The sequence below is a fragment of the Cottoperca gobio genome, chromosome 18 (genome assembly GCF_900634415.1).
Source record: "Cottoperca gobio chromosome 18, fCotGob3.1, whole genome shotgun sequence".
Taxonomy (NCBI): Eukaryota; Metazoa; Chordata; class Actinopteri; order Perciformes; family Bovichtidae; genus Cottoperca; species Cottoperca gobio.
This window is the reverse complement of record NC_041372.1, coordinates 1,801,596-1,828,192: the sequence shown is the minus strand read 5'-3', so window position 1 is coordinate 1,828,192 and position 26,597 is coordinate 1,801,596. Positions and strand designations below refer to the sequence as shown.

The 26,597-nt window shown below is 42.8% G+C and overlaps 2 protein-coding genes across 7 annotated transcripts in view; one reads left to right on the top strand and one right to left on the bottom strand.

Annotated features, from left to right (window-relative positions):
- The window catches only part of kcnip4a (potassium voltage-gated channel interacting protein 4a), a 116,395-nt gene extending 107,669 nt beyond the window's left edge, over positions 1-8,726 (top strand). For all 6 annotated transcript variants that reach the window (XM_029455146.1, XM_029455143.1, XM_029455145.1 and 3 more), the window contains 7 exons: positions 961-1,085; positions 5,139-5,208; positions 5,579-5,649; positions 6,043-6,150; positions 6,553-6,657; positions 6,735-6,797; positions 6,881-8,726. In XM_029455146.1, the coding sequence (XP_029311006.1) occupies positions 961-1,085; positions 5,139-5,208; positions 5,579-5,649; positions 6,043-6,150; positions 6,553-6,657; positions 6,735-6,797; positions 6,881-6,928 (590 nt within the window). In that variant the 3' untranslated portion in view covers positions 6,929-8,726. The remainder of the gene's footprint in view (positions 1-960; positions 1,086-5,138; positions 5,209-5,578; positions 5,650-6,042; positions 6,151-6,552; positions 6,658-6,734; positions 6,798-6,880) is intronic.
- A 591-nt stretch (positions 8,727-9,317) lies between these two features.
- sec24d (SEC24 homolog D, COPII coat complex component) lies at positions 9,318-25,516 on the bottom strand. Its single transcript, XM_029454947.1, is given in 24 exon segments — positions 9,318-11,077; positions 11,391-11,480; positions 11,716-11,907; positions 12,048-12,227; positions 12,376-12,494; positions 13,269-13,407; positions 13,509-13,654; positions 13,762-13,858; positions 14,513-14,683; positions 14,781-14,897; positions 15,698-15,791; positions 15,982-16,173; positions 17,329-17,453; positions 18,413-18,528; positions 18,690-18,828; positions 20,260-20,387; positions 20,717-20,828; positions 20,953-21,058; positions 21,060-21,138; positions 21,834-22,205; positions 22,361-22,497; positions 22,816-22,918; positions 23,989-24,189; positions 25,447-25,516. Coding segments are annotated over 23 exon segments (3,246 nt in total). The 5' UTR covers positions 24,140-24,189; positions 25,447-25,516; the 3' UTR covers positions 9,318-10,936.
- Between the last annotated feature and the right edge of the window lie 1,081 nt (positions 25,517-26,597).

Below are 26,597 nucleotides of genomic sequence, written 5' to 3'. Positions count from 1 at the left end.
AAGTTCACTTCAATGCAGACGGTTTAGTCAAATTGTTCTTGCTGTTAAGCATTTGTGTCAAAATTGAAAGAATACATTTAACAATTTGGTGAATATGTTCATCATATCTCAGCCTGGTCAATGTAGTTTAGAGGGGAAAGTATTTTACGTTCCTTAAGGACTTTGACTCAGGAGACTCCTGTTTGTGTCCCGCGTGAAACCAAAAGTCAATGTTCCCTGATTTAAATCGTAAGTCTGTAACTTAAATCATCAATTTACAACGTTAATCAAGAGTCTAAAACTGCAATCGTAATGCAGGAGAAAATATGTTTCCCTCGAAACATGATTGAGGAGGCAGTTTAGTAACTTTGTAGGACACAGTTATATATACTCAGCTCTACGTCGACACATTCTGGACAATGTTTACTTCCATATAATATATCCGTTACCATCACCTATGAATACAAAGCATTGGTTCCATCACGTTAATCGTGGTCAGTTAGAAGATGTGGCCTTTTGGCTACGGGCCACAATAGTTGGAGCTAATGAGGCATTTCGACACTGTCACACGGCAGGTATACGAAAGGCCCCGCGCCAACAAGACAAGTCAAACGCTGCGGGGACAGTGCGGTCGGTGACGGGGCCCAGACAGCATCTGCCATAATTACAGGCCCATTAAAACGTTTCACAGGGTTCATGAGGAGGCTCCCTGCCACCAGGACAATAACACTAATTAACTCTGCTGTCGTGTTTGGTGTAGAGAAGAAAAGGGCATTTTTGTTCTGTTTTCTGAACTAACATTTGCAATTAAAAGGAGAAAAGTGGTTTCGAAATGGATTTGTGACCATTTCATGCCAAAATGTAAAAATTATGGGTGGAGAAGAGGCATATATCTGGGGTTATCTGCTTAGTTATTGTCCTCAAACTAACTTGCAGCATCTGTTCACATCTGACCTTCTTCCTCCTCCTCCTCCTCTCCAGACAGCGTTGAAGATGAGCTTGAACTATCTACAGTCCGCCATCGGCCCGAGGGCCTGGAGCAGCTCGAAGCCCAGACGCGTTTCTCCCGCAAGGAGCTGCAGATTCTTTACCGCGGCTTCAAAAATGTGAGTGACGACGCCGCCGTGCTCCATCAGCAACAATCATAATGTTTCTCTTCTGTCTAGTTCTCATCACTATTCAACGTCCACTCTACTTGTGTAGCAATACAATAAGAATCAAGCCTCTGATGAATGCTTTCTGCTGAATCATCTCCATTTAACAGTGATCATGTCGAGCTGCGCTTACCACAGAAAATGTAATTCTGTGCCAAAGATAATTAGGTCGTGTCCAACACTTTGTGGAAGATAACTGATGAGCAATCAGTTCAAAGTCCTCCAGAGCAGCCCATATAAAACCAGCTCACTTCTTTGTCACCGCTGGTGTGAGGCGTAATGAGATGACCCAGAATTAACTCAACCCAAATTGTCTGGCAATGAAAGAGAGGAGGACAGCGAGAGTCCTGTGATGGGGGGAATCCCCATCGGGCTTCAGCTTCCTGTTTCGCCTGCTCCAGCCAAGTCCCTGCAAAGCCTGCCCATTAGTCCACTTCCACTTGAGAGGCCAGTAAGGGGTAAGAAGTGTGCTAACGAGGCCTTACATTAACGCTGAGGGAGACAATAATATAGACGCCCTCCAAAGCTTTATTACAATACACATTCTCCATTTTATTTTTAGCAACAACAATTTGATGGATTGCCATGAAATTTGGTGCAAACATACAAGTTCCCCTCACCATGAATTGTAATAACTTTTGTGACACCCATCACTACCACCGTCACCATCGGGTCAACACATCAGTTTGGCCAGCACTTTGTTAGGACCAAGCGGCAACCTAAAGAGCCTTACACCTGCATTACTTCTAATATCCAGCAGGGGGCGACTCCACTGGTTGCAAAAAGAAGTCTATGATGTTTATTTATTAATTATGATCCTATTTAGATTAAAACAGGATAAAGCAGCGTATGCTTCTGTTACTGTTTTCTTACGTACAGAGCTGCTGTCGACTCTCCTGCTTTTACATCACAGATTACTGTTATTTTGTTGTCACTGCTGTGTAATCACACAGATGTTGTGGTCCAAATAAGACCAAGAGAATGAGTCACGGCAGTTACTAAATAGCTTCTGTCCATCGTCCAAAGTGTAGCACATATTTTAACTGTCAGGGTCAAACAGCTCATCTCTGTCGTGCCTCAACCCGCTGACATTGGCAGAGTTTGTAGGGCCGGCCAGACTAATAGGAGCTGGCATGGTTCCCGTGATGATGAATGTAGCCCTTTGTCCTTGTTGTCCATGGTTTCCAAGCAAATCAAGTGCCTGTGGGTGGCAGGAGGAGGTCATTTATCTTGACAACAAACTTTAAGAGTCAGATGGTCAAAGTGGAGCTTTGTCTTGGATTATCAATATGTCGAGCGGGGACCGAAACCTCCAGCTCTAGGTCTCGCTTTAAAGGTGGTCTTTTAGCAAAGGTCTTCTTAAAGGTACGAGAGAACCATAAATCCCTTGGCCTGGGACTCCAGGGTACAACACAGTACTGTCCTCACGTCTGGCTAAGTCTTCCAGCCTTTCACAGTTCACAGCTCGGGCCGCTGCCTCGGGAGTTAGATTAAGATCTCACACTTTTTGTTCCATCAGCGCCGATGCCTCTGTTCACGGGTTTATTTCATTCCCCACTCCGCTTATTGCCGCATCGCTTCACGAGTCTCGGAAAGGAATTTCATGCCTGGACGGTTTTTGCATTTCACAGATTGTATTTGTGATTTTATTATCACGGATGAGCTCATTTTACAAGCGTATCAAATGGATACAAATACATTTTCTGACCCCGAACTCTGCCAAATGAGATGGCCAATGAATAATGTGTCAAATGCAACAACAATCAAGGGCAGGAGGAAACTGATTTCATTAGTTATCATTCGACACAACAAACTACTTATATTATTCACTTTGCTCATTGCTTTTGATTTAGAGCAGGGGTGTCAAACTCATTTTAGTTCAGGGGCCACAATTTGATCTCAAGTGGGCCGGAGCAGTAAAATCAGAGCATAATAACCTATAAATAATAAATAACAACTCCAAATTCTTCCCTTCGTTTTAGCGCAAAAAAAGTACATTCTTAAAAAACGGGAGATAAGAAATAGAAATATAGAAATACAGAACTATAAACGCACTTTGACCAATGTTGAAATGTTCGGTGCGGGTTGGAAACGAGAGAATCATAATGGGGTCATTTATTCATGTCTGCTTTACTGAAGCAGATAAAAGTTATCTAAAAGAAAACTGCAGTTCCACAAGATATTAATGACTCGTGTAAAGAACAGTGAACGAGGTTCTGACATTTCGCTTCGCGACATCAAAGTTTATCCTGCCGGGACCTGAAGGCAGCTCGGAGTGAGTCAAACTATTTCCCTGAACTTTAAATTGAACCGCAGAGGCGAAGCGTTGTACGTGATAACGAGATGAAACTCCCGCTTCATTCTCAATCAAAAACGGCCAAAGTCCTCCTGAGGCTGAAGAGATGAAATACAATCAGAGGGATTTCACTGACCTTAAAGCTGTGTGAGGAGACGCAGACGTGTGTGTTACTGTCCCTCTCAATCAGTGTGTTATTAGTGTTGACACACACACACACACACACACACACACACACACACACACACACACACACACACACACAGTCTTCTTCCCAAACTCCTGGTATTAAGAAAGCACAAATATGAACGTATTCATTAAATGTTTGTTTGCACATTCCCATTTTTTGCACAATAATATTCTCCCTCAGTGTGTTGACCATGGGAAACCGTTCTCCACATTTACACGCTAGTGAACGTAAACACACACACACACACACTCTTAGACTTCACTAAAGCTGCTAAACTGCAATATGGAGACGGGATGTTCTCGTTCTGTCTCTAACTTCCCCCAAATTCTTGACCTCAGCTCGCAAAATATGCAACTGGGTCTGTGAGACAACAGAAGAAGAGCGTCGGGGGAGTCGTGCAGACATCCTCCTCGCTTGAATCGCAAGGAGCCCGTTTGAAGCGACGCGACAAAGGTTTCATCTTCCAGTTCTGTTCTCCTAACATCGCTGATCAAACATGGTCACAGGAAGCAGGAAACCTCGTACTGCTCACATCAGTCATCCCACAGAAATGGAGCACAAAACTCTTAAAGACAAATCCAAACTTTCAGTTCTCGGGTAGATAAAAGTGCACGTCTATAATTCCTGTATCAGAGATGTTCATGTTATTGTTTCCATCCCATACACAGTCTGTATCTTATCTTTGATTTCCTACAACAACCTCCACGATGGTTTCTCCTTGTATAGAGAAGGTACTCGTGCGCCTCCCGGTCTTTCCTCTCTTAAGATCCAATATCCTGCTGGTGTGCAGCTTCGCACCCGACAGAAATTGAACCTGCAAAAGTTGTTTGAGGAAGGTCATCTGCTGAGTACGAGTATGGCATTGTTCTGGAGTTCTGTCTGAACCCTCAGTGCCGGACGTCTGCTGGAGTTTGGATGGTTTGCAGTTTAAATACGTCCTAAGTGAACACGTTTGTCTCCGAGATACTGTCGAGGTCCGATAAGAAAATGTGTGCGTCCTCGAGGGTATAAAATGTCACCTTCTTAAATGCATCTTTAGTCGATGGACATTTGAATAAAAGGATCCGGAGATAAACTAGCAACTCGTTTATTAATCTGAAGTTTAAGAGTAAACTTTAACTGAAAGTGTTTCGATGACCTCTGTGGTTTGTAATGTCGTGTCAGGACGTCCCGGTGCAGCTGACACACCCTGCAGTCAGCTGGGTGTTCATCAGTGTAGCCGGAGAGGTCAGCTGTTCTCTTTGCAAGGGGTGAGTTTAAGTTCCCTTTAGAAGAGTTTCAAGACTTCTGAAGGTCCGTCTCTGTGAGGAGAGCCGCCGCCCGCTCTCCTCACAGGCGTGAGAGAGGCGGAGGTCCCTGTCATTAGTGGTTTAATAAACAGATTCAGGGCCAGTGTCTCCAAGATACTCCAGCTGTCAAAGGGACCCTATATTAAAAAGACCTTGACAGTGACCTGTGGAGTGTCTGCACTGGAAGCTTCAGTCCCATGAGCTAAATGTGAATCCATTGTGTGTTCCAGGAATGCCCCAGCGGAGTCGTCAACGAAGAGACTTTCAAAGTCATCTACGCTCAGTTCTTCCCACAAGGAGGTTTGTGTCACGTGAGCCGCCTGCTTTGTTTCTGCTGCACCCGACACACACGTCGTCTTCCCCTCCATGTTTTAGAAGAACTGTCCACAGCACTCAAAGTTAAATCTCCATCCAAGAACATGTGAGCGGGACAAAGTATTCTGTACTTATGCAGGGTGGAGCTCATCGTGATGCAGAGCGTGTGCCCGAGGAACAAGGAGGGAACACATTAGGAGGCTTTGATATATCTGTTGAGAGAGAGGAAGGCCACAGCAGTGACTGGACTGTCTCATCAGACGACACATTGTGATGTCGTCCAGAAACGTTTCCTTTGAACCACTTTCCTCGTGTGTTGTAATACTCTGTAATATCATATTTGCTCTCTTCATAGATGCTTCTACATACGCACACTTCCTGTTCAATGCATTTGACACAGATCACAACGGCTCTGTGAGTTTTGAGGTAATTATTGTCATAATTCTGTTCCTAAAATAAAGTGTGTGTGTGTGTGTGTGTGTAACCTGATCTTTGTGAATGAGTCTGCTTATGAACACGTGAATTAATATTCATGAAGGCCATATCTTTGCTTACTAGGACAGAAACGCTGTCGTCTAATGTAACGTGCGGTCCCTTCACTTCTGAAATATTCCCTGAGGTTAATAACTAGAACAACGAGCTGTTTGCTCTTTGACTGCGTCATCATAATTAATACCTGACACAACATACTTGAACTGTTGATGCTGAAATACTTCCTGCATGGTGAATATAATACTTAATGGTATTGTCATGGGGTTTTGAGTAGCCCTGTTTGCATAAAGATAGTTTATAAATGTGCACATTGTGTCGTCTCTGCAGGACTTTGTGATGGGTCTGTCGATCCTCCTGCGAGGATCCATCCAGGAGAAACTCAACTGGGCTTTCAACCTGTACGACATCAATAAAGACGGATACATCACTAAAGAGGTGTGTCCCTTTAAACTGCGTCAACACACACACACATCTTTGAACCTGGAGGATGTATTAGGGCCAGTTTAAATAACAATATATGCATTATAGAGCCAGGGGAGAGGGGTAATATTCAGAGGAAAGGCTCCTCATTTCGGAGATTAAAGTTGTAAATGTATGAGAAATAAACGTGTTTCTTCTCTGAGATTATTAAGTAAGAAATAAACCCTGAATCAGCATATTATAATAAGCATCCGGACTTTAGAAGAGCCGTCATTCAGAAGAAAAGAGGTGATGATGTGCGGATGAAGGAAATCTCTTGAGCTCAACATCTCAAGGCAACAGAATGATCTTCACACACTCCCTTTGACGTGTTTTCTCTATCACTTGTGTGAACTGAGCTTTTTCTGTGTGTCGCAGGAAATGCTGGACATCATGAAGGCCATCTACGACATGATGGGAAAATGCACATACCCCGCCCTGAGAGAGGAGGCGCCTCAGCAGCACGTGGAAGTTTTCTTTCAGGCAAGTGTGTCGCTGCAAGTGTCGCTGTCCGTCGCGGTAAAGAGGCTTTCTTTCTCATCTCTCTGTCTCTCCAACAGAAAATGGATAAGAACAAAGACGGAGTGGTAACCATCGACGAGTTTATCGACTGCTGCCAAAATGTAAGCTGGACGTCCCGACGCATCTCTCTCTGCCGTTGGCTCTCTTGCATTGTCTCATCACGGTGTTTCTTTTCTGTGTGCAGGATGAAAACATCATGCGATCAATGCACCTCTTTGAAAATGTTCTTTAACTTCTGGCTGGCGTCGGAGGCTTTGGACGACATCATCTTTAGCTCGGCCCAATTGCTGACTCGGACTCAAACTGTGTACAGTGTGAGACGCGGACGTTTGATCATCGAGGAAATATCGTTCATTACTGTGGGCCACAAGTAGGGTTAGGCAATATGGTGCGGACACTCTGGAATGAGTCGCCTTCTCATCATCTTATTATAAACTGTTACATAGCAATGAATTGAAAGGAGAGAAGTGGTTGAATTTTCAAAAGTTCAAGGTCGACTGCCACCATTAGTCTCTGGAGTGTCTCTTTATTTTCTGAACACGACTTCTGCAAACTGCCCCCGACCGAAACGCACGGGAAAGAGATGTGTGGGAGAAGAGGAGGAGGCGTCTCCGCAGCCCCGACGACTTGTATTTACTGCCGAGTGAAACCACTGTGACTTTGTACAGAGCTGCAACCAACTTCGATTTAATCCGCCGATTTATTATTTTTAGCTTCTAAAATGTCTGAAGAAAAGTCCACGGTGATGTCTTTAAATGTCTTGTTTCAGTCCAAACCCCAAATGGTAGAACACAGAAGCAGCTGCATGAAGTTCTACTTAAAGGATTATCAGAAGTAGTTGATCATGTTTCTGTCGATCGACTAATCCCCCCCCTGCCCCTCTCTCTCTGTTTTCACATTCCTGACTGGCTCTCGATTCCAGAGTGTTCTCACCCGACTTCATCGTCTTCTCGTTCAGAGAACAGACATTGTACCATTTCAAATTGTATATACGATAGATAAAGCATTAGATAAGAACTCTATGAGAAACTTTTCAACTGTTCATGTTTTACTAGACTGAGACAACACAAGGATTGTATTGATGTCAAAAGCGGACCACAGTATCTGGTTTGTCTACAGAAGCACACAGGTAGCTATATTTACCACGAGTATAACGTTAGACGACGACATGTGTCACGAGATAAATGCTGCTTTCAGTGTCTTTCATTTAACCCGTGTAAGAATATTCCCTGTAAAGTAAAATGTTTGTACGTGTTCCTGAAGCGCGATATTTATATGGTGTTATTGTACAGAGGATTGTCGCTTGTACATTATTAAAGGAACGTTTGATTCACTGTTTTTAAGGAGCGAAGGTTCTGTAACTTTGTATTCTCATCTATTTTTGGGTTGCGTGCTAATTTGCTTCCTGCTGTCTTCCTCCTCGTCAAAGTCCAGCTGCCCTCACCCGATTGGTTCCTGCTGTCTCTGATTAAAGCATGTGAGCAAACGCAAGGCATGCTGGGTAGACGTCTCACTTACTTGACTTCCCGTTGCTCGTCGGAAACTACTGGATCACTGAGAGAGGACATTATGTAAGTAAGTTACTTTCTCACAATGACTTGGATACAGGAAGTATCCAGCAAACCAGCCGGAAATCTGTACATACTTGAGAATTGATGAATAATTTGCAGCATTTTGACAGTTTATCATGTTGCGTTTCATTCAGTGTGTCACAAACATAAACATCTCCTCAGTGAGGCATGTTGGTCGTTAGGTTAGTGAAGAAAATGGAACATAATGTGTATATTTCCATCAACAACAAGCCATTTGATCTGTGTGTGTGTGTGTGTGCCTTACTGTTTGTAAAATTGTTTCTGTTGACAACTCTCAGAAATCTGATTATGAAAAGTAAGTGTTAATGGAGACTGTTTAACATATCTACAATATGTGTGTACGTATTGTAAATATGTTAAAAGCACGTCTGTTTCTTCTGTAAATAAAATCCAAAGTCGGCTATCAAAAGTGAAATAATAAACGCTATACACCTTAAACTTTCACATTTGTGTTAAATTACCGAATGCATATTAAAGTTTACAGAATATTACATGTGTGGTTATCAAAGCTACGTTAATGTGCAATACGGTGCCAACGATGGTAAATTCTACAATTATTGGATTCCTTGTATATAATATTAAAGCATTTTATCCTGTGATGGTACAGAAGTTACCAAATGTCAGATTTTCACACAGAAAATTAGTAATTTTTGACATAAACTTCAGAACAATTGAATTCTATCTTTGCAAGAATTACACGAGGTGTATTGTAATATCTCATGGTGCATGTTTCAGAAAGCACAATCTGTTCATTATAAGTTTACTAAAGCATGAATATGCATCTGGCGCCCCCTGGTGGTGGCAGGAGGACAACACACGTACAAAAACACTTGATTAAAGCTCATGAAATAAGAAATAAATGTCTTATTGTTTGCTGTGTGTTGATTAAAGTGTCTGCATTTACGTTTTGAATGATTTGTAATTGAAAATATGACGTACAGTAGATTTCTGACTAAAAGGAAGATCACACATATTAAAGATTAATCATTTGAACTGTAAGAGGCACAAAAAACAATTGAGCAACAATAGTTATGTCAAGAATTTAATTCGGACAAAATTTGCTGAGGGTCTGGAATAAAATACACATGGCACACGGAGCCCATGAAGGTCCAAACGTCAACTCTGAAACAGAACCGTGCATCTTTCCACTTGACTTCAATCACTTGTTCCAACTTAAAATAGTAAGGTACTCAATTACCTGAGATAAGTTTGCATACAAACCAAAAAGATTGAAATCAGCCATAGACCTCGAGGACGTATATCTATACATATATTTCAACAACTATTTTTATATCAACTTAAGGCAGATGGTAATATTCTGAAAGTATTTCATGTACAAAAAGACTTTTCGTTGGCCACACAATCACAAAATTGTACAATATTTATCAAATGCAGACATGAATTACACCGAGGCGATTATAATACAGAGCGATGCCGTCGCTGTACTCGACACGGAAATGTTACAAATCATCGACAGACGGATTATAGTCGCTGGTGTCGCGCTTTGGGCTGAACCTTGACCTTCTTTTACACTAAAGTCTTGAGAGCTGCGACGACGGTCCGCAGAAGAAGAATCCATTTCATCCTTTATGTCATCTTTCGTACAAAATGTCAGAAAGTTCTGGTTTCAGCCTCAAACATTTTGATATCATAATAAAGTGAGTACTGAGAAACTTTATATACCAAACGTTTAATCTAGAAGATAATCGGTGGATTAATTGATAACAATAATCTTGAATTTGCAGCCCTGTCCAACGTAACTGATGATTTCTATTGTCCCGACTCTTGACTCAAGTCGAATGTATAAATCACTACCAACAAGAGCAGATCATTATTTCTGTCCCTTGTTGTGACGGTTTTATATTTGGTCCCTAAAACATTAGCAGTCCGTTCCCTTCAGCATCCTTTTTATTTTACTTCAGTTCCTACTTGTGTACAAAAGAAGTGTCAGGACACGAGTTTGCTCTCTGCAGAGCAACAGATGTGTTCTTTGTAATCTCAGGACACGGAAACGTTTTCTGCGTCGCTGAAGATCAAGTCTATGAATCTTCAAAGAATCTGATTTTCTTTGGTGTGTGTGCGTGTGTGCGTGTGCGTGTGTGTGTGTGTGTAAGGACGGTAATAACCTTTCAGCGTTGTTTCTGCTAAATGATGAATACACTGATTTAGTACATGTTCCACGAGGACAGCGAAAGTGTGAAAGAATGGAGAAGCCTTTATAAGTCGTTTAAATATTGTAAAATTTCTTTAAGCATTTATTTATATATATTTAAATGAGACATATTCAGTCTTTATGGGACAAAGTCCTGTATAACAAAGTGAACCTGCAGTATCGTCCACAAATACCCTCTTGTCTGGATCCTGTGAAACTGGAGATTTCTGGTGTATTGCTTATGAAACGCATTGCATCCTGGGACTGAGCTCTACAGTCCGTGCTCGATGCGTTCATGTTTTAGAAGTTCCTCAAGTGACAAGTGGCTATTTGAAGATCATACTGTGTGGACACTGAAAGCATGTTGGAAAGGCAGCTTTGGACTCTCGGGTTAAATCTCAAAAGGCTTCTGGCTTCTGGTTTCTTCCCGTCTTTGTAGAAGATTCGACTGAGACTGACCCTGTGAGCTTTGTGCAGGGTCCATGAGAGGGAAAGGTTAGGTGAGCAGCTGCCTGATCTCTCGGTGAACGTAGCAAAGGAAGTCCATGTAGGAAGCTCCGCCGTGCAGGCTCTTATCCTCCACCAGGAACTGACGGAACAACATCTCCGGTTTGTCCTTCTGCCTCACGATTTGGAGCTGAGAGAGGAAAAGTAAGCAAAGTGTGATCTGTTACGTTTAAAGCTGTGTGTCACCTGCACATTAATCTTCTGACTTACGGTGGTTCAGATTTGACATATCGTGTCATTCATTCTAGTGCAAAGACTTTGTGCCAGTCGTGTAGTTGTGGGGGAACGTAAGTACTTACTATCTCCACTAGAGGGAGGCAGAGATTATTCAAAGCTGCATGTCAGCTGGCTTCTCTTCTCTTATGTATATTAAATGTATGTATGATGTGTATTAAAGGAAAGGGCCTGATGTTTCCGGAGCATGTTGCTGCTCAGTGTCTTACCTTCATAGAGTTCGGCCTCTTCTCGATCAGGCCGCTGATGATGGATCGGACCTTGTTGGACAGCGGGTTGTCCAGTTCTGGCAGCTCACTCTGAAAAGAACAATTAGAAAGTTGATTAAGTGTAAAATAAGACAAGTCTCTTATCTTCTGTACCAGCACCACATGTTGAAGTGATGTTTTAATCATGATCAGATGTGTATGAAGCGTCTCGACTGTGGATCCTCTAGACTTTCTCCTCCAGACACCAAGAGGTAAGAAAATGTCTCTCTGAAAACCTCCCGTTTCATTTAGTTTATAAATCTGTAGAGGTTAAATGGATTCTGACCAAGTTTCCTTGCAGGTGTGCGAGGGAGGGCAGGTTGAAGATGCTCTGGATGAGGTCCGGAGGGCTCGCCTGGCCCAGCCACAGAAACATGGAGTGTCCGTTCTCCAGCAGGAACATGCCGGAGTCTGTGAGACGCTCCTCCGAGCAGCGCACTGGAGCGGGCGGAGCCTCGCTGCTGACGTCCATGTTGTGCTGAAAACAATGACGCATTTAGATTTCCACATCCCGTCTATAAGCAACATGAACAGCATATTAATCTATATTCTACGTGTAATGCTTGCACTCAAAACTCAAACGGAAATAAAGTGAATTGTGAGAGAGTGTGTCCGCACCAGTGGGGTGAGGCGTGGGTAGAGCAGCAGCTGCGTGTCCTCCACCCCCAGGGCCATGATGGACAGCCTCTGATGGGCTCGGTCATCTGTGGAGAGCTCCGTGCTGCCCACCAGAGGAGCGGACTTCATGAGGCTGTTCATGTACACCGGAAACACCTTCATGGCGTCAGGCAGGATCAGCTGCATGTGGATCCAAACATTGATTACTTTCTGAGAGACGACGTGTTTAGTAACAGACACAACATGTATTGTACCACATATGTACATCAAGGAGTTCTTTGGATCCTAAATTCAACACATTTCCTTCCAGGTGCGGTCCTGCTCTGACCTGGCTGGCAGCGGATGGGCTGGCACAGTTCTTCCTGTAGCAGGCCAGCATGTGGGCCGTCTGGTTGACCAGGATCTCCCTCACGCTCTTCAGAGGCTGGTTCAACATGGCACGGCAAGCTGAGAGGGCACGAGGTAAAAGTTAGTTAAAGACGGGAGAGGAACAGACGGGCCTTACTGCAGCAAAGGAGAACTAGAGGAGGAAAGACGAGAAAGGTCAGGCAGGGAGCGAGAAGGCAGCTGAAGGTCGGTAATAAAACACAGCAGCTCAGCATCATCTGCACTGTACGTGGAACATGTGCTCCTCATTTCCTCATCATCCTTCTTCTACTCATAAATCTGTGAGTTTTAGTAGATTATCAAGTGATGCACGGGGTAAACTCAGCAAAGGTCAGTGAGGATGATGCTGCAGTACATCAGCACCTTCACCTAAAGAGAAAGCTGACTGCTGCTGAGATCTGCTGCTCGTAGTCCATGAGGAGGAAGTGAAACTATCTGTGCTTTAAATGAAAGATAACGTGAAGCTGTACAAGTGGATCAGCTTCTCATCGTAAACTAAAAGCAACATAAGCGGAGGAAGATATTGTCGTAAAGAATTGATGTAAAATCAGCTTTAGTTTATCTTTTCCGTCAGCTCTTTACATTATAGGAGATGAATCCCTTTTGTTTCATATGCAGTCGAGTCTTGTAGTAATGAATATCAAGAACGGTGTCGGAGTGAAGAAGGACTCGAGTTTTAAACATTCCTTCAGTTCCCCAACATGTAAACTGTGTTGATGTAGCTCCAGACTTGTGACACATTATACCTAACAGAAACTAACTAACACTAAATATTTACAAACGGACATTAAACCTATTGACCCTCGGTGTGGCTGAGAGCACCAGGACAGTCACCTGATTTGGCAAAGAAGTTGATGAGCGAGTCGGTCTCGCAGCTCTTGTAAAGCTCCGACAGCTGCGAGCTGCAGTTCAGACTGAGGTTGTGGATGCGGAGACGTCGCTGTCCATTGATGGTGGTGTACAGCAAGGCACACTGGGAAACGGAGTCCAAGCATAAGTTAGCAGCAAACTTTGGAGATTTAACTCCTGACAAAACTGGGATTTAGTTTTTGTTGAACTTTTAAAGACACACACCTGCATGAGCGCTCCAGTCTCCTCGCTGAGCGTGTCGTCGTGTTTGAACTCCACCGTCAGAGCTTTGTCACAGTCCACGGCTGCCATCTCGATATCTGTGGTGTTGTTCATGTGGACGGCTCCAAAGAACTCTGTGGCTCTGAAACCTGAACACACACACACACACACACACACACACACACACACACACAGGTGTAGATTACTGAGTTACTGAGACTCCACAACTAAAGCAGATTGCTGGACCGTTCCTCACCTGTGCTGGTGCGAACACGCATGATGGCATCAAACCCGATGCTCTTCTGCACGTCTTTCCTCAGGTCTCTCAGGAAATGCTCCCCATCAGTCTCCACCTGACGACATCCAGAACATTGTTGCATAAACTTTAACCAGCAGGTGGCAGCGTTGGGGCTCAGACATGTGACTGTGTGCATTAATCATCTCTTTAATGTTGCAGCTGGTGAAGTGGAGCTCATGTTCATGACTTTATATGCTGCTGGGTAGTTCAATCAATATTAACACATCGTACTTTATGAGTTGATTTTACATTTTGTATTAATAATCTAATCCTGTAAAGTTATCAAACACATTTAGCAGTAAAACAAATGATATTTGTTTCTAAAAATGTAGTGAAGTAGAAGTATAGCATAAAATAGAAAGTTAGTTACTTTCCACCACTGTACTTATTATAGATTGTGTTACACGTGTGTTAAACTGCTTTGTCCTGCCTGTGTGTGTTTCAGAGTTTGAATAATTTCCCACGCTTGTAGCAGAGTTCCTTTGGGACGAGTCCATAACAGAATACAGCTCCCACACACACACACTCACACACACTCTGATGAAACTGAAACGAAATTGAGATTTGTCTACTTTGTCCTGAAGATGTGTGTCTGCTACCTTTGGGGATTCCACGCTGGAGCTTTAAATGACGACTAAGTGCAATGACAAGATGTAAAGGAGTGTCCATCTCCTCTGTGTGTTTGGAGTGGCCTTGCCAAATGTTGTACCTGGAAGTTGTTGTACTTGTAGACGGAGCCTCCGGTGTGCGAGGACACGTCGGCCATCGTCGCCACGTCCACGTACTGATTGGGGAAGAGGAAGAGATCCACACAGCAGCCCTGTGCCACACAGTCCTTCGACAGCTGCTCATAAACTCCTTTCTGAGGCTGGAACAGGGTCTACGGAAAGAACGGAGAATTGTATTTGGATAAAGATTCTACTGGCTGCCAGCCGTCTGTATTTGGAGTTGAGGATGAGCTGAAAGCAGCGTCTCACTTTCTCTTTCTCGGTGTTGACCAGCTTCTTGTCATCCCTGTTCTTCAGTTTTCCAGGAGCCTCAGCAGTGGGCATGGAGGAGTGGAAGATGAAGAGCTTTCCGCTGCACTCTGCTGCCTGCAGGGAGAGGATGAGGATGAGAGAGATCACAGGTGTGTAGCCTTGTTCCTTAATGCTACTACCTCCAGGATTACATTCTCCCTCATAATAAAGACTTTAACAGAAAGATGAAGCTGTAAGCAATCACAGAATCTGTTGTGTAATGCAACAACTGCTTCCAATCAAAAGCTTTGTGTGAACTTTTCCTTTCCTGTTCGCCAAAGACTGACCTCATATTCCTGCGTTGGACACAAACATATCAGTTGAGTGAGCAGTGCCTCTGAAATATTGTGTGCTTTGGCTTTACTACATGTTATTAGTTACATTAAATCATCAGATTAGAGATAGTAAAAGTGGGATTATTAGCAGGGTTACATTTCTAAAGACGAAAGAACGATAACGACGTCATCAACACATTACAACACGAGTCTCGCAATAACCTCTAAAAGCTTTCACTGGGTGGAAATCTCCCCATTACTTTGTCTGTGACACAACATCACAGCACAAGTCATCACAAAGATTACAGCGAACATGATACAAAGCGGGTTAATGACTTAATTTCATTTATATTGGCGCCGCTCCAAGTTAAGATGATTTGAGTCCTCGGAGGATGACCACTTTAACTTGCTCTTGTACTTTGATGTTGAGGTAATTCAAAACTATCTAAAAGTTAATTAAGTTTCATCTTGTGATACTTGGATAAGATTACTACATGTAGCATTTTAAAGTCGCCCTCCTAAAGACAATATTACAATGCAGAGAGACGGCAGCCACACGTCACTCTGCAGTTCGTGGTGACGGCTGTCACACTGGCTGACCTTGAACGCCTCCACGCCGGCCTGGATGACGGGAACAAAGACCGTTTCACTCTCGTTGGTGTCTGCAAACATGTCAGGGATCTGGTCCAGGAGGCTGGAGGGGAAGATTAGAACACGTCACGTTGTTCTTACTTGCCTTGTTGAATCCTCATGTCCGCTTGAAACGAGTCAAACTCTCAACATTGATTCAGTGTTTGTCTTTCTCGTGCATTGGTTTTCTTTTCTTTCTTTCTGAATTGTCTCAGATAAATGGTTCCTTCACACATCAATAACCCGTGTCTTACTTGGAGATAACAGCCCTGGAGTCCTGATAGTTGACGAGGAAGCCGTCGAGCAGCGGGAGAAACATCTCGGCTGTGTCTGAGACCACCATCATCTGCGGCTGGGCCAGAGCGCTCTTGACGTTGTAGAAGTGCAGGACCTTGTTGTAGGTGACGAAGCCGACCTTAATGGCAGAGCTCTCCATGCCTTCCTCACTGGCGGGGAGAGAGAGAACGAGCCTGCGTCACTTCTAATAAGTCCTACTGAATAACTGTATACTTCTATTCCCACCATAATGTCCAGTTAATGTTCTTCTTCCCTACAGACGGTTATTAAAACACACAGTGTGTGTGTGTGTGTGTGTGTGTGTGTGTGTGTGTCACAAGTGTTTCTGCATTTACTTAAACCAGGCTTGAGTTTTATCTTCAGAGAATTAAACATGCTTTACTGCAGACTGACATTGCAGAGTGTCTTACTGCCTGTAAAAAGCAAAGTAAAGCTTCAACCAGCTGCACAGGGGCTCAGAGAACACTTATACTGAAGTGTTTTAAAGATGATGTCATGGCAGCAGACACATGTGGATATATTGCTGCTGGCACTAATCAAGTGGAGAGAAGAAAAGAGCTTCAAGTTATTTTAGGAGTAACCACGTGAAGAACTCCATCCTCTCCTCCACCATGAATCTAAAACTATCTGACGGAGTGATGCTCACCAAAGAAAGAGTTTTGGATGTTTCAGAGAAGTACGGAAGCCCTGATCATTTTTCTAAGTTACGTTTGTTTTATCATGTGTTTTGACATTTGATCTTTTTTTTTGTCAGGATCAATTTTTAGGTTTATTTTTGTAATACTGATATAAAAATGAGTTTTACACTTGAAAATATCCTGACAAATAAAATAGAGAAATCTTCTTCCCAAACGTTCTTCCTCACATTTCACAGAACTTTAAGGAACTAAAGATTATCCTGGCGAAACCTTTTGTTCACCTGTTCTGAAGTCAAACACACACGGGGGAGAGAGAACCATTTAAATCAGACTTAAAACATTTATTGATTTATGTTCCTCTCTGCAGATATAAAGCTTGCACTGTAATATTTTCCATTGTTGGCAGCCTCTGCACTCTCCCTAACCGATACCCACCATCTGCAAAACGTCATGCGGAAATATTCAGCAGACGAGAACAAACGGTTGGCTCGGTGTTTAGGACGTGACTGAGGTCCTTTTTTGGCAAGTTGGATGTGAAATGTATTTGTGAACAGCCGTCTCTTGGGGCTCGACGACATGCGCGGCACCTCATGTAGCAGGTGATGCATGTTGCATTGCTTCCTTTAGTGTGTGAGCGTGTGTGTGTGTGTGTGTGTGTGTGTGTACCTGGGCAGATTCTCCAGTAGAGTCTTCAGCTCGTCACATATCAGTTTGACCAGTCCACTCTTCACGTTGTTGTAGGACACGTCGATCATAAAGACGTAGGCGGGAGGATTCGGAGGCTTGTTGTTCTGTGTTGAGAAGGCGGCAGCAGGTGTGACTAATTAGTCGCTATTTTTAAAATCCTGACAGTCATGCAGCATAAAACACCTGAATCCTAAAGGAAACGAGACGCTTGCTCTTGAATAAACTAATAGGTATTCCTCTTCCCAACCCTGTATAGTCTCATTTAAGGTCCTAATCACACCATGTGAAAACGTGCGGTCTACTCTCGGGCCTTATTAGTTCTCAAATACCGGAGGTTTGGTTTCCGTTGGTGCTTGCTTATAACTTGGGGTAGCTGTGAGGAGACCTATACAGTTAGGAATTCCTGTATGTAGGCCAATGAGTGTGTGTGTGTGTGTGAGGGGGATTGTCAGTAAGACGTTGTTGTTTTTCCACAGTTACAACCCATGACAAGACAATCACCTTGCAGGCTTTAGTTTAATGGCTGCCCTGCAGAGGCTGTTTATAAGTCTGAATAAACAGAGCAGAAGTAGGCCAGTGGAGTGACTCAGCTCTGCAACAACAGCCACAGCCTCCATGGGGATGTGCACTTGATTGGCATTGCTGTCTTTCTAGTGTTTGCAAAACAACCGAGCTGAACACTATCTGTGGCAGATCACGATGAATAATGTAGGGTGCCAAAAGGTCCTTCAGAGAAATCAGTAATGCAATCCTGTCTTGTACCACATTAGACATCTGTGAATACAGCCACATTCAGTGACATCTTTTATGAAACCTTCAGAGTCAAATCCTCGATGCATAGTCTGCTTCACACCAGCAAACAACCCCTGCATGTAATGTAGAGATGCACAGATTTAAATCTTCTAGGCAGACTGTGTGTGTGGCTGTGACGATGTCGCCTATGCTGCTGCGCGACGTGAAACTATCACGTGGCACATGTGTGCGACCGGTCGATCGGTGCATCTCCACTCTGCAGGAAGGGTATTGAATGGTGGTCGACAGATATTCAGTAGTTGCCCTGTACCTTGCAGTAGTCCAGCGTGGCTACAAACTCGTAGGATCCCAGAGACAGCTCAGGCCTCTCGTAGAAGTCCACCCTCCGGCCCATGTGGTCCAGATGTTGGAAATAGAAGACTGGCACTACGGTAAGACAAAGAAATCAAACTGAGTAACGATGTGCACGATATATTAAGATATAATACGTTTCTTGTTCTTTAAATGAAATCTACTTTGCTTTTTGATTTTCAAAGTGAATGTGATGCATCTTGTTTTGGGATGACGTAGATCTGTCTTTATTGTACCTTCATTGACGCAGTTGCAGAATCCACACTGGTAGCGACGCCCCCCGTCGATAAACTGCATGTAGGAACACATGTAGGCCTTGCATCGATTGCAGCGGATTGGGCCGGTCTCACCGTGGTTCACAACATACAGAGGAGTCTACACACACACACACACACACACACACACACACACATACACACACAAAGACATTAGGGTCCTAAATTAAAGCTGGCCCTTGTATTTCAAAAATAGTTCCTTAAAAGGAAGTTGACGACCGTTGCAGCTATTAGATAAGGATTGTGGTGTATTTCTTTTTTTTCCACATACTGTGCACTCGTGTAAATTCTGCTGTGTCTGAAGCATCAGTGATTCCATGGCACCCAAACAACACACACTGCCCTTTTATATACAGAACATTTGCCTTTTGTTTAATATAAATGCTAAGCATGAAGCTGTTTAATACCACAGCACTGTTACGCTTTACATGCAAACTATTTATTTAAGACTCCCTGCAGGCGAAATTGAAACAGTTGGCTTCAAGTGAACTCAAATATGATCAACCCATGCAGACTGGAGACCTCAAGTGTTTACATTCTCAAAGAGCTGTGTACCCAGTGCAGAGAACAAAACAATGCAAACACAACAGCAACGCTTTTTAAGTTCTGTACAGACTCAGAGCTTCCATTTAGGTTTGACTATGTTGGTATAATTGCAGTGTGAACACGCTCCACGAGAGACACTCACATCTGAGAGTGCAAAATGCTGGAGTTTTGATTGCTGTTGTATAAACCAGCGGTCCCTGCAGATCTGACATTCGCTAATTATCCTGAGGCCACATGAGAGAAGCTAACATTGCCTAAAAAGGCCAATAGGAGGCGAGTGGGGGGGCGGGGGGGGGGGGGGAAATATCTACGCAGGGATTGTTGGACCACATACGATCCAAAAGGAGGTCATTCACAGGACAACTTCACTTTTGTACACACAGACATCTATGAAAGGAGAAGTATATTTAGCTGTTGCATACTGGCTTTTGTTTAATAATCATCTTTTAAAAATAAACGCAGATCTCATAAACAACCATACATTAAGGCCTTAACTACCTAAGAATTGCTCTAACGGCTAGATTTTATTATATGCACTAATTTCTGTTCCTACTGCAGAAGAAGTGGAGTCTCCCACAAGTTTCATGAGTCATTCTGCAGACGATCTTGGACAACATTTAAAAAACAGTCTCTGAGGATAGAAAGGCTTTAATGTGGGATGAATGTCTTTTGCATGCAAAGTTTTCTCTTTACAGAATTTAGGCTCAACAAGAAGAGTTTTGTATTGTAGTGAAAAGCCAAAAGTACAGATGGAACATGTGATGCATCAATGTGTGAACACACAGAGTTGTAATCACAAGGAGGCAGTATATTCTCAGTCTGTGGGAGACTCTGGAGAGTATTACAATGTATCATTCCCTGCAAGACCGTGAGGAATCCAATCAGTCTTTATTTGGTTTATCTTAGAAGCTGATTATGTATTGTTGTTATTTCTTTATAAAATCAGATGGGGTAACTTTACGTCATAAGTAAAGCCACGACTTACCTCATTCTTTGGCACGCTGGCAAAGGGTTTAATGATGGAAGCCAGGGGCACTTGGCACTGTTTGGCCAGATCTGCGGTGCAGGGCAGGGAGTAGGTGGTGCAGCGTATGAACCTGGGGCTGGCGTTGCCTGAGATTAGCAAAAAGAAGGTCAATGACGTCAATATCATGACAAAGCACATTTCTGTTACCACTCACTTAGAAAGAAGTGTGGACTGTTACTACTTCAGGTTTAATTTGCTATTACTACAAATAGTCAGGAATGAAAACTCTCAAAATGTCTACATTTGAACAAAAGTAACATTAATATAACCTTAACGTGCTCGTTATGAACACATGCTGTATAGAAGTGCGTTTAAAAACATTTTGATCTATTCTCCAAAAACAAACACAGTTAATAATTGAATGCTACAGTTTCTACAGACGAGCATCTACACGTGTGCAGCTTGTAGACGTTACCTTGGTCCTGTACTGGGAACTCAGTGGTGACCAGAGGTGGAACCTGTCCTCTGGCGTTTGTGTTGTAGACCTGTCCGCCCCGTTTTGCTTGGTCATCCTCGATGACCTGAGTCTGAAGCAGACACGTAGTGCGTTACAGTACAATCTGACTCATCGAGAGGTTAAGACAGAAGATGTGGAACGACGTCAGGTATGTTGACATGTGAAGGTGTGCAGTCCCAGCAGGATCTACTCACGATGCTGGGGATAGAGTCAGGGTCCAGTTTCTTCTGAGGTGGTCCCGCCAGTCCACCTGGTGTCCCAGGGAAGGCCCCTGGGGCCCCAGGGAAAGGCCCCTGGGGCACCAGGAAAGGCCCCTGGGGCACCAGGAAAGGCCCCTGGCATGCCTGGCTGAGGCCCAGTCATGTGTCCCCCAAACTGACCTGTACATTGAAACACATATTGAAGAATTAAAGACACACGTTTTATTGTGTAAAAACGATTTACATGGTTTTAAAATATTTTTAATAACTGCAACCTATTAATAATCTATTTGCTGTTCATTTCTGTCTGACAAGCAGGAGATTTCTCTGACCACAGAATACAATGTTAAGTTGAACTCGTAAAGTGTAATCAGAGTGCAGATCTCCTGCAGGTGCGTCTCCCTCACAAACAAACCCTCCCAGCTCCCTGATGGCAACAAATACGGGGTTTATTTATCTCGTATCGTGTCTTTGCTTCAACATAACGTGTTGGGTTTGTATGGATTTGTATTTTCTATCGATGTCACTTTATGAGCCACGACAGGCCAGGATGTGGCAACAGACGCGGCGAGGCTTGTTTTAACCAGAAGTGCCTTTTTTCTGCTGAAGCAGTTGTTGGTCACTTGCGGCCGGTTAAGAGGAGTCAGCAATTAATGATCAATAAAATGTTTCAGAAATTGTGAATCATCGCAACCCTGAGGTCTTTGAGCATACAGTCATACATGAGAAGAATAAATATTAGGTTGATGGGTCCAGTAGTTTGTGAGATTAGCTGCGGCAGACGGACACACACGGATTAAAAACTGTAAAATCCCTTTAAAAAATACTTTGGATTTGTGTGCGCTTGATCTTTTTTGCTTTAGTGTCACAGTCACCTGCTTGCTGTGGGTATCCTGCTGGACCAACGGCTCCGGGACCAGGCTGCTGCTGGAAGCCTCCGGGACCAAGAGCAGGCGGCCCAGGGAAGGGTCGACCCATGCCTGACATGGGTGGGCCTCCCATTGGTGGGCCGGCCATCGGTGGGCCTGCCATCGGGGGGCCTGCCATTTGGGGGCCTGCCATTTGAGGGCCTGCCATTGGCATTCCCGCTGGGGGTGACTGGAGTGGAGACATGTGAGGGGACATGTGGGGTGACTGCGGGCCTGGAGGCATCAGTGGCTGGCCCATTGCTGGTGGAGGGGCTGTTTGGAAAGGCTGCTGGGCGACAGAGCTTGTTGGAGGAGGAGGGCTCTGCATGGGACCTGAGGCTACACAATAAAGACGGGAAATAAAGAAATACAATCTGGTGAGTACATTCTATAATCAATAGAGCGGATTACTGCTCTTTTGTGTTTGATGTTGCGTCTGCCACACCCTGCTGCATTATCTGTAAAGAGTACAAAACGGTAAATATCAAACTTACCATAATTGCCCAGGTTCATAGCACTCATCTGATTGTTGAGCTGCTGTGCTGGAGGCGGCGCCGGAGAGGCCATGTTGCTGTACGGGGACTGTAGGGGTTGTCCATAAGAAGCAGAAACAGCTGGTGGAGCGGGGTATCTGAGGAACACATGTTATCATTATACAGCAGGTACAGTGTGGCCTCATGAAGCGTCTAATACTTAAAGCAGTTTTTAACATGCAGAAGGACATTTTACTAACGTGGTCCAAATAGATCTGTTGCGGATTAAAACATGTTTTACTTCATATCACTCAGTTTAATCAGTAAAACACATGGTGGTCTTGTATTGCACGTCATCTGTAGATATCTTTCTACTTGTATTTTAACTGCAATACTTTAACTCATGATCTCCTCATGTTGATTTCACAGAGGAAATGAGCCGTGCCATGCAGTTGCTGTGCAGTGAAGATTGTCACCTTTGTGGATGTGCACCATTCTGCTGGACATTTGGATTGTACTGACTGGGCGCTGGAGGTGGAGGCATACCGGCGGCAGAGGAAACTGGTGATTTCATCATACCTGCAGTGAGTAACAGACACCATGGGTACAGAGTATTTGTATGGCCTGGATCAGAGGTCTGTTCTGGATCAAAATCTTTGATGCAGCTTGTCAAAGCAGCTGAACATGACTCAAAGACTGTTTCATGTCAACATGAGAGCGTAGAGTTGTTACAGGGTCAGAGTTTGGTCCTCAATGCGGACTGAGACTGTTCTAAAGAAAGCTACACAGCTGAATGTGAAGTTTGTCAAACACATCTCTTTGCCTGAAATGGTTGATTCAAAAAGAAACCTGGGAACAGTGCTGTCCATTCACAACAACAGTGTGACCGCATAACAGACCTTCTCATGACAGACCTTCTACTATATCACTAGTTCTTCTCAGATGTTAGGGACTTGTTTGCACTTACAGAGATCGCTTCAGTGTGCTGTGACATTTCAAATACAACCAATAGATTTCCTGTATCTTTGCTTGAGTTGCTGGTACTTAACAGGCATGCTATCACAGTGGTTTAGCACATTAAATATTTAAAAGGCCAGACAAACAAATCCACTCAATGATAAATAAAACACCGAGAACAATACGATACAAACTGGGTTCATGAAGCTTTTAAAGGGTCAAACTCAAGCACTTTCAAGGTACCCAAACCAAAAATGTCAAAAAGAAAGTTTACAGAACTCTTTTATACCCACAGCAATCAAAGTATAATATCACTGTTACCAGCTGTTAATATGAACTTTGTATGTTTTGATCATGATTATTTAATGCTTGGCTAGCTCCAGTCCGCTGCCGTCTGGTGTGAGACGCCAGGAGACATCAAACAAATATGACAAAGGGATTGTTATTCAAATTCAAGCATGGCACTTTGAAGACGATGTACAAACCCTGTTCAAAACACACTCAGCTGTTAGGAGACATATTCTGCAAAGCAAGCACTTCAGGCCTGTTATTTGAAAATATTCATATCAGCCCAAAACAGCAGACTTCATCACTGAAGGCTAAACTGAAGGGATTGTGAACTTCTATTATGGAGAAGAAGCACGAGGCAGCAAGATTGGACTTGTTAAATGAAACGAGTCAAAGTCCTTTACCTGTTGGTGGAGCGGTGAAGGCCTGAGGCGGACCCCCATAGTGCCCATAGAGGGGCTGTGCAGGACCGGCTCCAAATCCACCTTGGTAGCCCCCCATCCCTGGCTGAGCCTGGGAGTATGGGGGTGCAGCAACATAACCCTGTTGACTCATTCTGATGGGATGTTACTGTCTTCTCATGCCAGGATGAATGTGTTGACAACCTGATGAGTGGAAAGAGTGAAATATACAGGTCATGTACTAGGGAACGATTATTTTCATTATGGATTTAATCTGCAGATTATTTTCTGGATTTATCAATGGCATGGTTTGTTTGATAAAATGTCGGAAAATAGTAAAACATGTTCATTCCAGTTTATCAAAGTCAAAGGCGATGTCTTTTAAATGCCTTTTGTCACTTCAAAACGGAGAAAAGCAGGAACTCTTAACATTTTCTGCTATAATGGATAATCAAAACAGTTCAGTTAACTGTTGCAGCTCCTTACATGATGCATACGTGTAGTTTAGTGTTTCTACTTCATTTTGACAAACAGAAATTAACTACGCCTTTTTAATCTATCAGTATACACTTCCTGGTGTAACTCTTGTATCTATTTCTCCTTTTTCACAGATCTAGCATGTTTATAAAGCCACACCAAGAACAACTGATATTTGACCTCATGCAATCATCAACACTTGTGTAACTTGGACCTTTGGCATTGCTTATTGAGAGATAACGGAGGCCTAACCTTACTAATATTATCTTCAAGTGACTACAGGAGTTCCTGTTTTGCTGTCACAATGCTACAGGTGCTACAATTCAACGTCAGCTGCACTATTCTGTAAATATGAATAACATCAAGGCCTGCATTAAGACACTTAAAACACTTTCCCTTTCACAATAAAAGTCACAAAAGTAATGGGCCTGTAGACTCTTTCTTAAAACAAGTTGAACTTCGGCACAGCTGGGTCAACATAAATAACAGCTGCGTACTGACAACTCTATTGAAAGCCCTTTATTACTGGATAATAAACCAATTGAACACGTTTTACCCCAAATAAAAAACATAAAAGAGCAGCAATTAGCCGTGGTTAATTCAGTGCAATCGTGTCTGCCACTTCCAAGAAATGCCACGTCAAAGACCGTTATGTATGATGGCTAGAGGTTTAAGCATCCCTGCTTTATTTCCATTCACATCCAGCTGAACAAACACACGTTCTCCTCTGGGTGTGACATATGTTGGCTGTGACACACATCTTAACACCTTTATATCGAACAGTAACATGCCAGCACATCGTACAGTGTTGATCACATATTGATAGGAAACATCTAGCTAGCTACGCGGAAATTACTATAAAGTTTTCCTTTGGCACCAGAAGAAGCACATACATTTCAAACACCGTCAAATAAAGAATTATACGAGCTAGAATTACACATTTGTATTGGCTTTAAGTGTAAATATAGTCGTAAAGGTATTTACCTGAATATTGGGCAGAGTCCTCTTCACTGTGTGAAAGCAGAGTGCCACGTCAAACTCCACCAAAGCGCCGGTCGCTACGTTACTAGTTTCAGACTCAACGTTTCCGGTTAAACATTTCAAAGTAAAATCTTTAATGACGAATAAACGCTTTTACTCAATATGGATGACACAAACACAATACTTGTTTCTATAGATTACATTTTTAACAGCTTAATAAAACACATTTGATGTTTTTTACGCCCACATATTTGTTTAAAACGTTACATTATGCTTTTATGTTGAAGACTAAATCGTGGAACTTCTGGCTTTGGTGATGTGCTTTTTAGCTAACTTGTGTATGTTGCTGTGCGCATGCGTGAAAGAGGGGGAACCCATACACGTCAGCACAGGGAAGTGGACCTGTGCGGTCCTTACTATAAACCGTGTCTTCTTTAATATCTCACCTTTTACTCTCTGTTATGATAAATATACACCGTAGACTACATTTTAACACATTTGATTCAGGTTTGTGCAGCTTAAAGTGCTTCACTGATGACTGACGAGCCAAACATAGAATAAAGACAGGACAAGTGAAACTGAAAGACTAAAACAAATTTGAACCCAATGTATGAGACAATGATGAAAATATAATATAATAATAATTAAAAGCTAAAATATTTTACAATGTAAATACAATAAAATAAGTCAATAATGTAATAAAATGTCCATGGCACAAAATTAATTAATTCAAATTATCCTGATATAAAACATTGTTTTAATTAAATATAACAAAATATGTTTACAAAAGGCTTCATAGTTAAACAAATAATGTTTTGATTTTCAAATCTAAAATAGTTCATAGATCACATTCTGATCCAACAAATTGTATATTAAATACCGTAAACAGTCTGTGTTTTCTTTAGCCTTTGACAAAAATAAAATACAATAAAAAGCCAAATAGTATTAAATAAATAACAAATATAAAGTCAAATACAATGAAGCTTTACTATATACCCTACTCGATATCAGTGGTAACTATTTACTCAAGTGATGTACTTAAAAATAAATTTTCTTTACTCAAGTTTTTCCATTTTATGGAACTTTATACTTCAACTCCACCACATTTCAGAGGCAACTATTACAAACTAATAATAAGATGGAGTCGCACAAAT